We start from the raw sequence: 14277 nt of genomic DNA on the forward strand, positions 1-14277 counted from the left end.
CACATTCCCTAGCAGGCTCCTGGAATAAACTAGTATTTATGCAGGGTGGATAATACAGAAATATAGAAATGCTGTGCTCTGCCCAACTGATGCTATGAAGTCATCTATTTATGTTTGACTCTTTCAGTCATTGGTGGATGTGACACCCATGTAAGACCCTCCAACTGCAATGAATGGAGGAAACATTGTATCACTCTTGTAGTCTGGGAATTGGAAGACCGCAGTTCACAGCTGCTATTTGTCTTTGGGACATTTTTTATGGCTTTCCTGCAGTTGCTCACTTTTAGATCAAGCAGGATCTATTTGCACTAAGGGGAAATCCTGAGTGGATCTGTGAGTATGGAAGTCTTGGTTTTCCACCTCTCTGGAGTTATAGTAGAGGAAAATGGCCCCATGTACTAAGTAATGTATTTGAATGAGTATGCCTCTCTTCTGGTCCGCAAACACTGGCAGCAGTAAATAAGAATGCATTCTCCTGTTTCAGACAAGTAGAAATGAGGTAGCAGCAGGGCTGAGGAACCATCTTCCTTCCCTCCCTCATGTCTAACAAAGCAGCAACAGTTATGGGCTTCATGGTGTTCCACAGGGCAGGCGACATAACTGATTTCTAAGATCTTATTTGGAAATTTTGATGCAAGTGGTTTTCATCTGACAGGTCTTTCAGGCTGAGATATTGTTGCCTCACCTTGTGGAGCAGGCAGCCAAATGCATGTGGTAGACAGGTCTTTCCGTAGTACTAGGTTCCGTAGTACTAGTACCTCATCCTGGTTTGAGGTCCTCTCTCTGCTTGCTGGTTAACTTAGACCTTGATGTAGCTGCTCCTGCTTTCATTGAAGGTCACAGTTCTGATTGCATTCAAAGGACAGAAATGTGCCCTAGGTTTAGATGACGTTAAAGGATAATTATCCCTCAAAGTAGTCGGTCCTAGCGTTATTGATCTGTAGAGTTAGATTAATGATTGCATAAGATTTCCATAAAAATGAGGTTCAGTCCTATTAAAATATAAATTAAATTGCTTCTAAAAAAGGCAGTAGTATATCCATCTCATGTGCTAACATGCAATGGACATAGTTTCATCCATAATATCATGAACTTGTTATTCTGATCAAGAAAATTAAGATTTGGCTAGTATAGTCCTTAGATAGAACTTCTGTGTGGATGCTGTTTCTAATGGAATTTCCACTTGTAAGTCTGTTCACCTCAGTGTTCTAGGAAAAGCTCATGTAATGTTACACACTCCATTGCATTGGCCTGGGGACTTCTAAGGAATATTGAAACTTTTTCTTCCCATTTCTTTCTTCCTCCAAATTGCAACCACTCCTTTTTATATTTCACAAACAAACTTTCATTCTGTAAATATTTTAGGGATTCTCTAATTTCATAAATGAAGGATAGAAGTAGATATTAGAAGTGTATTTGTTGGTACTTGTGCAATGAACAACACAGGATGTGCTGTAGTGTAGGTTATGGAACGTCAGATTTCCTGCCTGAGACCAAAGGAGCAGTTGCTTTGATGACCCCACCTTTAGCTGAGGATACTGGGAAAAGAGGAATGTTCCTTGAAGGTGTGTGCCAAAGTGCAATTTGTAAAGTAATCGGAGATTTGCTGGAGGGGATGGAAATATACAAAAGTAACTGTTGCTATGTAATCTTTCCTTTAAAGTAAAATTCTTAACTTAGAAATTTACACTGAGAATTAACATCTTTAGAGGAAGTTCATGTTGTTCAATGAATGTTAATTAATGTGAATGCAGTGTGAGAAAAAGCTGTTCTTTAAAAGGGCAGAGTTTAGCCCAAGAAGAACGCTCAATTTATGCCTTGAGAAGCCACTGCCTCTTGTGAAAACCAGATGCAGTCCAACAGCTTCACAATGCAAACCTCCTCCTGTGCTGAAACAACCAGTCCAGAGCCACTGACTATAAAACCATCACCATAGCAAGGCTCTGTGTTTAGGAGTGCTTCAAATAAAGCCTTGCACTGCAATGTTATCTTAGCACACTGGATAGTTCAGAGAACTGACAGAAATCCTTTCATATCAGATGTTAGCGTTCATTCTGGCCTAGCTTGGGGGGGGCAAAAGCACACATTCATCTTGGTGTCCTTGAGGTGAGGTTGCATGGACACTTAAATCCCACATAAGTCCACCCTGATCTGGTAGATCATCACCCGCATGGCCCCTCACTTGTACATGGGCATCCCCACCAGTGGCAGAAGCACTCCTGGGGTTGCACAGTGCAGCCACTTGGGGTCTGGACCTAGTTGAACTCACTGATTGGAGTTTTTTCTTATGTTTTACTTATTAGCTGGATGTGTTTCTTACTTCAGCTGAGAGCACAGCTGCCTGGATGTGGCTGCTGTATGAGCAGTGTGGGGTGGGGGAGGGCAGGATCACTCATGTTGAAGGAAGCATGGAATTACTCTGGGTTAAAATGACTGTGCAACCACAGCTTGAGCAGTGCTAACTCCAGGCATTCAAAAACTATGAGTCAGGCTTTGGAATTATTGTCCTCTATTTTTTGTTCTTTCTGATGGCATTTGTAGCATTTCAGATGTCCTGTGATAGGTAGGTGTTTTGTTTAGAATTTCAAAAACTGTTTGGTTTGATCTGTAAATTTTGGAGGAAAATGATGAAAACTGTTGAGTCAATTCAAAGCTGTAATCTCTGTTTGCTTGCATATGTATTCAAGTATTTCTGGTGTAACTTTTTACTCCTAGTGATTCAGACTTTTGAATTACATATAATGGATGGAAAAAATTGTTGCATGTAAAAGACCTTTATGGCAATTAGTTTCTAAGAATTAGTGTTCAAGCAAGTGTAATGCGTTCATCTTTGTTGAGTTTAACAGTGTGCTGTTCTCAATTACTGCAACCGAGAGGTTGGCTGTGGATTTTCATTTATAATAGAGCTGAAAAAGTTTGCAAAATTGGGCTAATAATTCTAATTATTGGGCAGATAATGGATTAATGAATTGGAACAGTACTTAGAAATGCAATCAGAATTTGTAATGCTGTTATGCTGCTACTCAGTTCCTGTATATAAAATGTGAAAGATTCTTTCTCCTCAAAAGTGTTGAGACTCTTAATAAGCGTCCATGGAATAAAAGTGTACTGAAAATCTTTAGAGTCGGAGGGTTTGCTATTATGCTCATCACTACTCTAGATTTGTACAGGTGTTTGCAGGTGTGCAGGTCTAAACATGACATTTTCATGTCAATTTTTAACCTCTTCTGTATCCCTCCAATACTGTTTGGGTTTTTTTTTCCCCCACATACAATCATAAACATTATGTATTGGTATAAACAAAGTGGTTCTTAGACCCAAATAAAGCTGCATAGTAGAGACCTTTGAATATCCTATTTTATATTTTTCCACTATTGAACTTCTAGATCAAAGAGCTCTCCATATGAACTCTTGACATATTCTGAAATCCATATCTTTTAAGGGCAATCTGTCATTTTTAGTAATGTGTTTCAACTCCTCACATCCTATTTTTGTGAGTCTCTTCTGAATACTCGTCTGTGAAACAGCATCGGTAGCTGCAGTTTGCTCATGAAAACTCTGGGTGGTCTTCAGTTTTTATTGTGCCAGTCAGGGCTTGAGAGTGTAACAATAGGGAACTACAAGCAGTGCCATCTGCATTATGCTTAGAGTGAAAGCTACTTGAAAGCATTAGTAGTTCATTTTTCTTTCTCTTTTCCTTTAATTCAAAAAGATTTTTTCCCTAAAATGTACTTCTGTTTCAAAAAAAAGATTCCCATTAAGTGTTGAAAAGGGTTCAGTAATTTTAAAACTTTCCCAAAAGTCCTGTCTCAAATCTCTGCCTCATTTCATCTTTCCAGTAGTGTTCGAAAGAGCCACAGATGATGCAATTTAAGTGTGGCTGGATGAGAATAAGGTACCGATGATGGTAAATAGAAAAAAATCCATACAAATGTTATCTTGCACTAGCAGAAAATGAGGGATGTAATCCTGATGTTGAGGATGGTAAAATTATATTGGTCAGCATTATGTTATTCTCTGCTGGTGAATCCAATGATGCTTTCTTGGTCAGGAGTGGTGTGTGAAGGAGGGTGTTCTGCTTGTGTGTAGGATGCTTTTGCTATTAAAACTGGCAGAGGTCAGCTTTAGCCATGAGTTTAACTTTGTGTACTATTCTGCCCTGAGGTTAAGGGAGAGGAAAGAGTTTTAGAGCAAACATCTCCATCAACTGGAGTACTGTGCTGAGTGTAGGTGAGCTGGAATATGCAATATGGTCATCTTGCTTTATAGGTAAAGAAACTTCTGTGTACTAAAATGCCTAGATCCTTATTTATGATCAGAGCAGCACAAAAGCTGAAGCGGATATTCCAGAGAGGTTCCCCTACCATTGAAAACTAAAGCAAAACCCAGCACCCTTCCTCCCCAAAGAAAAGAACCCCAAACATGTTTGTTCCCACCCTGAAATCCATAAAAAACAACCCTTCTGTAGATCTGAGCACATTAGAAATCTGCATTAAAAAAAAAAAAGACGGCGCAAATGTGTGAAAAAAAATAACTGAGATATTTCATATCATGCCAGTGTTTTTCTGTTTATGTGGGAACTTGGACTTAACATTTCTGTATTCTGGCTGGCACTGCTCCATGTTGTTAATGGTCTAACTGTTGTTAATACCAACTTAAAACAAGCAACTTTGAACTGTGAAATGATAGGCAAGTGACTGATTTCACAATTAATATTACTTTTTCATTGTTTCACTGTTATATCTCAGTGACACTTTCTGCTGCGACTCCTGCTTACTTTCGAGGATTCACGTTGATTGCTCTCAAGGAAGGAAAAGAAGGTGACAAAGAAGAAGACCATGCAGGAAGTTTTCAGGTGAGAGAACTTTCTCTGATCTATATCTTTAAGAGTATTCTTATCATATGCTTGGCTCAAAGGGGGATGTTATGTGCACAGCAGAATGTAGACTATACTTCAGTACGGATAAATATTTGTGAATGCATATCTGTGGATGACATGAGAACAACATAGCGTATTCTATATTCCATGCAACCTCTTCAAGAGTTCAAGGCTTTTGTTCCTTGACTTCAACTTGCCTTCCCACATTCTTGCAGGTAAACATAAGCATCAGTTATTTGGATTAGAATTTAGGACATCTGAATTTGTTAGCCAAAGTGAATATGAAAATTGTTCTATTCACATTTTGATTTTTTTATTTCTTTGCCTAAATACTTTCATCCATTCAGATGTAGATTATGACTCTGAGATGTGTGTTTGCTACAGCTGTAATGACTGTTTTATCAGTCATAAATTAGATTCTGCTGTTTTATTGATGCTCAGTTGTACTTTACTTAAGGAACACATTTAGTGAGATGAAATGTTGTTGATCATTATTAAAAGGATTAGAACTTAGAGTGATGATTCACAAAATAGTATTTCCAGCAATTTCAAAACTATGGAAATTGAGAATACATGTCATATTTATGAAAGTGTGTAGAATTTATGTGGGTTTGTTGTTTGTCAATTCTCAGATAAGGTATTGTTTGCTCTTTGATTCTCCAAACTTAGAAATGTTGTTTAGTGATAGTGATTGTATTTTACCTGGTGGGCAATAATATTGTTACTAATTTTAATGATTATTTATAGATAGAAGATTTCATTTTCCTCAAAGCAGCATTTCTTAAGTTTTTAAGGGAAATATTCAAATGTTCTAATTTTGGTGATCTATAAGGAGACAAATCAACATAATCCTAGCATCTCTTCCTGCAGCGTCTTCTGTATTTTGTATCTAGCATATATGGTGCACAAACTTAATCTGTATTTGCCCTGTTTGCTGGTTGAGTTTGCTTAGATTCCTCTTTCTGCTTTTCATACATTTATAAGAAAATCTAGAATAAGTGAGAACTTATTTGGTGTTGGAATAACTCTATCTTCCTTAAAATGTAGCGGTTTCCTAATATTTGGGAGAAATCTCTTTAATATGGACATGTTTTTTCTTAAGAATAAGCTATCATTAAAGCATGAGCTACCGTTCAGAAATAGAACTGGCCATGTTCACCTAATTTTAAAAGAAACTTGTCACCATTCATGTCCGTATTTCAGCTGTCTGTATAGCTGTGGCTGACAGGAAGGACTTGGCCTGAGTTTTGCCTTTATGGCTGGGCACATGTCTAACTCATAATGTAGTGAGAAACTTACTAAGCCTTGCTGAAGTACACTGGAATTTTAAAGTCAGCTGAGCGTGGGATCCAAATAGAAATTCTATATAGATCAAAAAAAAAAAAAGCCCAGTAGCTCTCAGTTCAGAGAAGATTGTTTAATTAGCTTTATTGTATGGATTGCAATCTGAAATCAGTATTCTGCTTGGCAGACGAGAGTTTCATTTTTTATGCATAACTAAATTTGTAGTTCTGTGGCACAAACAGTGCTCATTGTGCTCATCCCACCTTACCACGTTAACTGAAGTTCATTCAGATAATGCCTGCCAGTTCTGCTTGTGTTGGTACAGATTGAAGATTCTTATTTAAGCATCCAATGAATGCTCACTGTGGTAAATGCCAATCTCTCCTGTATCATGGCTAGGTGCTAGCAATAGGAAGAGGAAAAAAGATGTGTAGTTCAAGGGTTTGTGTTTTTATTACAATGTGAATAACCTAATGGTATCTAAACATTCCTGCGGAGTGAGAAAAAAACGTGTATACAATAACTTGCATGCCACTCACAATTATGCATTTCGTGTGCTCGGACGGAGAGTATGTTATTGCATGAATTACCTCGTGGAACAGAACTTAGTGAAAATTCCTTAGTAGTGTCAAGAGACTAAATGCCACTTCTGACTAATGGTATAACCCTTGGCTTCCATAAGGAGACATATTTACTGTTCAAATAGTAGTTAAACCAAAGCAGGCGAATGCACTGCATGAAACAAAGTGCTTCATTCCTATTAGTAAGACTTTGCAGTATAACCAGGATAGAAAAATATGAAATTTGACCAAATAAGACATTTTCTTTCCTTCCATGCCTCAGAGACCGTAAACCACCATACTTTCAAGACAGTGAACACTACTTTTGAATAATGAGTTATTGGTTGCAATGTCTTTCATGTGGAAAACATGAATCCACACTGTGCTGGGGTCCAGTTCCCACTGGGGCTGTGGCTTTGAGTGTTAAACTGATCAGCAGGTGTAATGCCTCAAAGTGCTGTAGAGGGTCATGTGCTGGAGTAGCAACACATTAGTAAGGACTAACATATCAGTGCCTAATATGGATACGGTACATTGGGACTGGAAAAAACATTGTTTTCAGTGGTCACAGACAGTCCTGCTACAGCAGGTTGAGGCTTGCAGCCCATTGCAAAGGATGAATGTGCAATAAGCAGCTGCCATGAGTTTGCCCTGCATGGGCTTTGCTGGGCCTTTTACAGCCTCCTCATGGCTCATTTACTCTTGTCTGACTCTGCAGGTATGGTCAATCTTCATTAATCATTAAGCTACAGGGTCTTGAGCCTATAAATAGCACAGCTGTTAAAATTTTTGGTTGTACAGGTATTTTTCTATGGGTTTTTTTTTTTTTTGGTTTCCTTTACACTTGCCATGGAGCAGAGAGGTTTAGGAAAGTGTAGTTTGAACTCCACCATTCTAAATCTGTTTCCTCTGAGAAAATGAAGACTAAAATCTGATTTTACTGTTGTTTGTTTATTTAATTCAGCCAAACTTATTTATTGTTGTCCTTGTAGCACACCCAGGGCACAGTTTGGCTTTAAAATAAACAACTCCTTTTGTTCCCCTCCTCCCCCGCAAACATGTGTTAAGTAGCTAAATTAAATATGGTTGGGGAATTAAAGATGGCAAATTCAGTCATAGAAGTTTAGGGATATAGTAATACTGCTCTTACTTATGCCAGTGGTAATTGTACAACTCAGGGGTGCAGTGCAGCACTCTGAAAGCTTTGCAGATCATGTCCCATTGGCCGTTTTACATAAGCTGTTCCCAACTGTTGTCATGCAGACTGCTGATCTTTCTCTTTTGGAATGTTTAGCAACAGTCTGCAAATTGTTTGAAGGCAAATTATACTCGAGGGCAACAATCAAGCACTGACTGACTGTAGAACAGTATCTATACAGGCCATTTTAATCAACATACGTATGCAAAGCAATAGATTTAGTCTGATAAATAATGTAGAATAACAGAAATTTAGTGCTGAACTTCACCTCATCTATTTTCCTCATTCTCTGAGGAAGTATAAATATTCTGAGAAAATTCTTGGTGGATATTTTTTGAATCTGTTCTGAGGAATTGTTCAACAACAACAAAAAAATATTCTATCCAAGTGGCCTGTTCAAACACTTCAATGTATTATATTTTATAGAGAATTTAAGAAAAACCTTATTGCGCTTTTACTCATGTCTCAACTGAGGCTTCTCTAATAATGATTACATTACTCTCTTATCAGATTATCTTCCTAAATTAAGAATTTCCGTGGTATTTTATGAAACAGTTATTCTGAAGTTTCCCTTATTCTCTCTCCAATGCCACACACTCTCTACCTTTTTCTTATTAAAAAAAAAAAAATTGTATTTTCAATCTAGGCCATCTGTTTCATTTTTGCCATTTCAGGAGTCAAGTTGAGAGTTTGGCCTTATTTGTTTTCCCCAGAACTGTACATAAAAGTCAGTCTGGACCCTCAGCATATAGTCATGTAGAATTTAGATACAGTAATCCTTTGGAGTATCGCAAGTACTTCCCTTCATGCAGAATCCTGTAACTGTATGCAACTTGCCTTTATTGCAGGCGCATCTCAAGTATTGTATGGGAGGTCCACAACAAAGTTCTAAATCTATTCTTGCATGTACTACAGGATTCCTCATGTTCTGTTTCTGCATTTCATAACTTCTAAGTGTAAAGCTTTGTATTTGTCTTAATGAATTTAATCTCGACTACATCTTCAATTTATCAGGGAAGTTCTGAACTACAATCCTATCCTTCAAAGTGCTCACCATTCCTCCAAACATTAGTGCTATTTGTGGACTTCATAAATATGCATTTGGCAATTAAGCAGTCAATATAAAATATTGTGTGCAAATGTGACCTTTTCTCATGTACAGTGATAAACTGAGTCTATAAAGACTCGAAATCAGACACTTATCTGTGTTGTCTTGGCATAATCGGTTGTTAGATACTTATGTCCACTTTTTTTTGTGGTAGTTTATTGTTAAATGTGTTTATCATAGTAGTGTTACTGTAGTTGTCCTTTTAACTCTTTGCTCTAGAGGGAATCAGGAATTTCTTAGTTTAGATCACTGAATTTAACAACCTACCATTGCAAAAACAATGTAAGAACATAAGCAGGCATGACAGTAGCAAGAGCGAAGGTTTCATTAGAAGTATGGCATTTATAAAAGCTAGGGACCTGTGCTGAAGAAGAAAACACAAGAAAAATTGGAGTAGTAGTGAGATAAGTAAGGTAAGTGGCCCTTTACTCTAAATCCTCTTTCTCTAGGTTTACTCTGAAACAATAGGCCGAGGCATTGCCTTTGTTTTGAAGACCTGCTGACTGGTGACCATTTCTTTTGATGCTGTTCAGCTGACAGATGTGCTTACCAAAGCTTTTACATTAAAAGTTTTGGGTTTTTTTTTCTGAACAGGCTCTTAGAAATGTGGTTCCTCAGTTGCTGTGTTGCAGCTTTTTATAGCAATCTAACATCTTTTTAAGCAGTTGATATACTGCATTTTGAAAGAAGCAGTCTTAAAAGGCTTTTAGTTATGTCTCATGATTTATTAGTGTATTTATAAGCAAGGTTTGTATTTTTTTAAAAATTAATGACCGCAATTATTTATTAAGCTTTTTATATTAAAAATTAAGCTATACTTATGTAGTCTTGGTGCTGCACTCAACTTATATGTTTTTTTTTAACCTTATATCCCAATATAAGCACAGCTGGCTGCTTAGTAAATGGCTTTTTCTGAAATGTAGGCAAGGATGTGGTTTTGTTTAACAAATATTCAGAACTTTCAAGTATTTTGATCATGTTTGCATTCTGTACATTCCCTTTCCCAGCATCTTATCACTGAAACTGAGTCTGTCATCTCACTGCTCATAAATATATGAAAGTAATGCATTTTTACTCTGATTTGATGTGAAATGTTCAATCACCAGTGGTTTGCAAATCAGGGGTGGATTAATTTCCAGTTCACAGTGAAGCCACATAGCTAAAACTTCTTTGCACCAGTAAATGAAAACCATGTTCCTATTTAATTAAATTTTCAAATTTAAAAAAATTCTTCAGGGTTTTCATGAATGAGGGCTGAGACATTACAAGAAGGAAACACAATCCTCAAGTGATGGATGATGTGAGGTGGAAAGAGAAAGAAGAATGGACACTATTTACTTGTGGCTTTAAACCTAGTAATTCTGTGGCCATGACATACATACATGCTTTACATTTATCAAACAGAAAATAATACAAAGCTGTATATGTTGATTTCAAAGAGAGACACATGTTGTATACCCAAAAAGGGGGAAGGGGAGCAGAATACAGTTGCATATAAACTGCTAAATGAAAATGCTGTTCTGAAGCATTGATTAGCAGTTCTGCTATCAGCAGGAGATAAATCAATGCAAAATAGCTGTACACAGTTATTACATCCATAATCCAAAGCTGTAATTACAGGAGTATGTTAAATATGAAAGAATAGGAATATGCCAGGATTTGGAGGCCAAGATTGTAAGGATGAATTCTGAGTCTGTAAAATTTGAGTCTCCCGGTCTTTTGCAATTGCAAGAGTATTCTTGAATTTTCTTTCTATAAGAATCATTTCATATATTATTCTAGAAAGAAAAAAAAAAGAAATAATTTTATAATGGTAAAACAAGCTCTAGTTCACCTTTCTCGTAGGATGGACTTGATTGTCCTTGATGAAAACTTTCACACATTTTTCTAGAACTGACCCCCATATCATGATTAATTATCAGGGATTAATTATGAGCTGCTTTTTTTTTTTAAAGAAAAGAAGGTACCTATTATATCAAGTTCTAGCATAGATTGGAAAATGTGAACAGTTTGAGTAAGATTAAAAGCAAAAATCCCCAGTACACTGGAGAAACCTTAACCTGTATCGCTTATTTGCAAGGTTTTAGTTAAAAATTGTATTAGGAGATAGTTATGTCTTGCTTCAGATGGTACAAGATAGTGATTTAAAATAAGAGTAATGAGCTCCTGAACTTGCAGAAGAGAAACATCTATGTGATAGTGATGATTTGCTGCCAATGAAGCTGTAGAAAAAGCGAACTGTATTCCAACCATGTAGTTGTTCACTAGTGAACAAAAATAGATTTCGGTTTCTTAGCCTAGGCTCTTACTTCTGTTGACAACTTGCTTATCTTAACTCTACAAATTTTCATGTAGCTTTCTGGTTTATCATATAGTAGGGAAAGAGCTCAGAGGCTTTCTGAGAAAGCTCTGTGGGATTTATACAGCCCTGACTCTTCAGCCTCGGATGCTGCAAGGATGAGAGTACAATGAGGCTGGGTAAGACCAGGTATAAGGAAGGACTTTTTCTCTACAAGGACAGTTAGGCAGTGGCAGAGATTGCCCAGAGAAGACTCTGCAGTCTCCACTGTTGGGGGGTTTGAAGGTATACCTGGTTACAAGTATTTGTATTTCTACTAATGTGTTTTGATAATGGAAGTTATTGAACAGATTCCAACACATACAGTACTACCCACTCTCAGCTACGTTCACGGTCCAGTAGAGTTACACTCAATCTGTAGTGTGACGTGTACAAATATTGTTTTACATGGGCATTTGAATCAATCTGAAGAAGTTCGTAACCACTGATTTCATGTCAAAACTTACCTAGATGTACCTTTGTACTAAATATACCCTGAGCACTCAAACCAGAGACCTCTCCTCTACAGTCCCTCTTTCATATAGGGCTTATTCACACTGATGGAAGGTTGATTGTGTAACCCTGACTCCCTCTCAGCCAGCTTAATTTTAAATATACTGGTGTGTCTTTTGTTAGGTTTTTTTTGGTATGTCACTACCATTGCTTTTAAAACTTTGCATTCTTTTTGATTTTATTCATTTGGATTTAGTTTCTCTTCTGCACATTTTATTTTTCTTTGTTTCTTCACCCTTTTTCCCATTGCTCTGTTTGGCTGTGGAAAGGATCATTTAGCTTCTAGCCATGTAGTTTTCAGTCCCCTTTCTTTGTTTAATATAATCTTATTTATTCTCTTTTCTTTATATCTACTTTTTTCTTCTTGCCTGCTGGGGAAATGCTCTTTCTTGAGAATGACTTCAAACAGTGATTGTGTCACAGTAAGAGCTTATGTTTTTTGGAAAGAGTTATGCCTAACCAAATATTTTATTTGTTAACGTTTCAAGTTCTGCTTTTGAAAAACCCCAAAAGCAACCCACAACCCCTAAACAAACACTAAACCACAAATCACAAAATCACCCCCCAACCTTAAATATCCCCAAACAAGGAAGCATGCCTTGAGATATGTTGGCTAAAACTCCAGACTTCTTTTCAGATCCAAGGCTTATCAGAGTCGGGTTATCTTAAGTCTAACTCCTACCCTGCCTTGCAGTCTGCCAATGCATGCAGCCTACTTCTGCAGTGCCAGATTTTGTCATAGTAAGATATCAGAATTGCCTAATTAAATCCTCTGTTAAAAAAGAATGTCTACTAGTTTATTCTGCTCCTTGGATTATCACTAAACTGCAAGAGTGTCTGGGTCTAAGATGCTCCTGAAGAAGGGCATTATTGTTTCCTAGAATTTGGCACTGACAGCAAATCAGCTCCACTCTATGGGAAGAAGTAAAGAGAGGAAATGACATAGGAAGCACTGTCCCTTTCTGCGTTGGAGACTCCAGTCTGCTTTTCAGACACATCAGCACTGCGAGTCCTCTTCTGGCCTTTTGGGACTTGGGGCCATTTGACACCTTACGAAGGTCCTCTGCTCAGGTTTTGATTCCAGATTTGAGGCTAGTTTTGCATTTACAATTATTTCGTTCTGAGCCAAAGTCTTGTTCAGGGAGTGCAGATCCCACTAACTTTCTTTTGTCAATGAGTAGAAGTGTATGTTTTCCTCTGAGCGATGTTTAAGAGGGCATATATGTCTCTGTGACTTTAAAGGAATTTATTTCAAATATCCCTGTTCTCCAGGCCAGATAATCTATCAAACTCATTGTTATTCCAGTGTCAGTCTTGGCAACTCATCTGAGCCGGAATATTTAGGAAAGACATTTAACCCTCTGGCAACAGCCAGATATTTTACAGTTACCATAGGGTAACTGTCATGGATTATAACTCTAGATGCTCCAAGTTCATTGAAACTAATGTTCAGCATTTCTTTCTTCATTCATAGTGTTGCCATCAGGCTTTCCTTCTCAGATTTCCCTTTTGGTGTCATTATTTACCCGCTTTGTCTAAAGCACTCATCAATTCCTCTAGATTCATTGTGACTCTACTATGAAAGATCTGCACTTATCTCATTAGCTCTCATTAGCTTTCTTTAATGCTCCAAAAATTATCTCTGATGCGGTTATTTGCGATTTTGCAGCATCAGAAAACCTTCAGTGTGTGTGTTGCAGTCAATGGGGCCTTAGAACAAGTATATGTTCTTTGCACTTCCACTTTACATCAGGTTACAAAGCTTTTATCAGGTATTCCCTACTGATCTGGACTTCTTCGGATATCACTGCCTGTAAGCCCAACTGCGATAGCTATGGATCTGGACAGCCACTCTACTCCCATAATGACACAGGGCTTTTTAAAAGAGGGGTTACTGTGGGCAGATGTGCTCATTCCGACACCTCTCTCCAAATGAGCACTGCCAGGTACTAGACTACGACTAGACTGTGGAAGTGTAAAATTATGTCTGTATTTGAAAGTCTTTTCTGATAATGTGCTTTTTTTCCCCCCTTCAAGTGATGTGGGGCGGAGAAGAGAGAGGGGAAGGTGTGGTGAAGGCGATGATAAAAGCTGAGGCACAACTTGACAGTTTCTTCAGGCTGTACGGACTTTTCTACTACTTTAAGAAAATGCTGCTGTTAATCCTTTGGACTTTACAGGAAGGTGCACATATGCAAATAGAAGGTCTCTCAATTAAATGTAAATGGTGACTTGGAAATGGAATGACTTTTAAATTTTGGAACTTACCTGACTCATTTATGAATGGATGTTGTGGGGAAAATCCTTCCACCAGGCTTTATAGTCAAGTAAGGCAAGTCAGTTCTCATCACAACTAATTGCTGAATTAATTGCTACCATACTAAGTGACCTGCTTGC

At 37.6% G+C, this 14277-nt stretch overlaps 1 protein-coding gene across 1 annotated transcript in view; it reads left to right on the forward strand.

Annotated features, from left to right (window-relative positions):
- The window catches only part of SPON1 (spondin 1), a 159540-nt gene that overhangs the window by 2329 nt on the left and 142934 nt on the right, over window positions 1-14277 (forward strand). Inside the window, exon 2 of the mRNA XM_054068115.1 lies at window positions 4749-4855. Within this exon, the coding sequence (XP_053924090.1) occupies window positions 4749-4855 (107 nt within the window). The remainder of the gene's footprint in view (window positions 1-4748; window positions 4856-14277) is intronic.

Source organism: Cuculus canorus, chromosome 5 (assembly GCF_017976375.1).
Source record: "Cuculus canorus isolate bCucCan1 chromosome 5, bCucCan1.pri, whole genome shotgun sequence".
Taxonomy (NCBI): domain Eukaryota; kingdom Metazoa; phylum Chordata; class Aves; order Cuculiformes; family Cuculidae; genus Cuculus; species Cuculus canorus.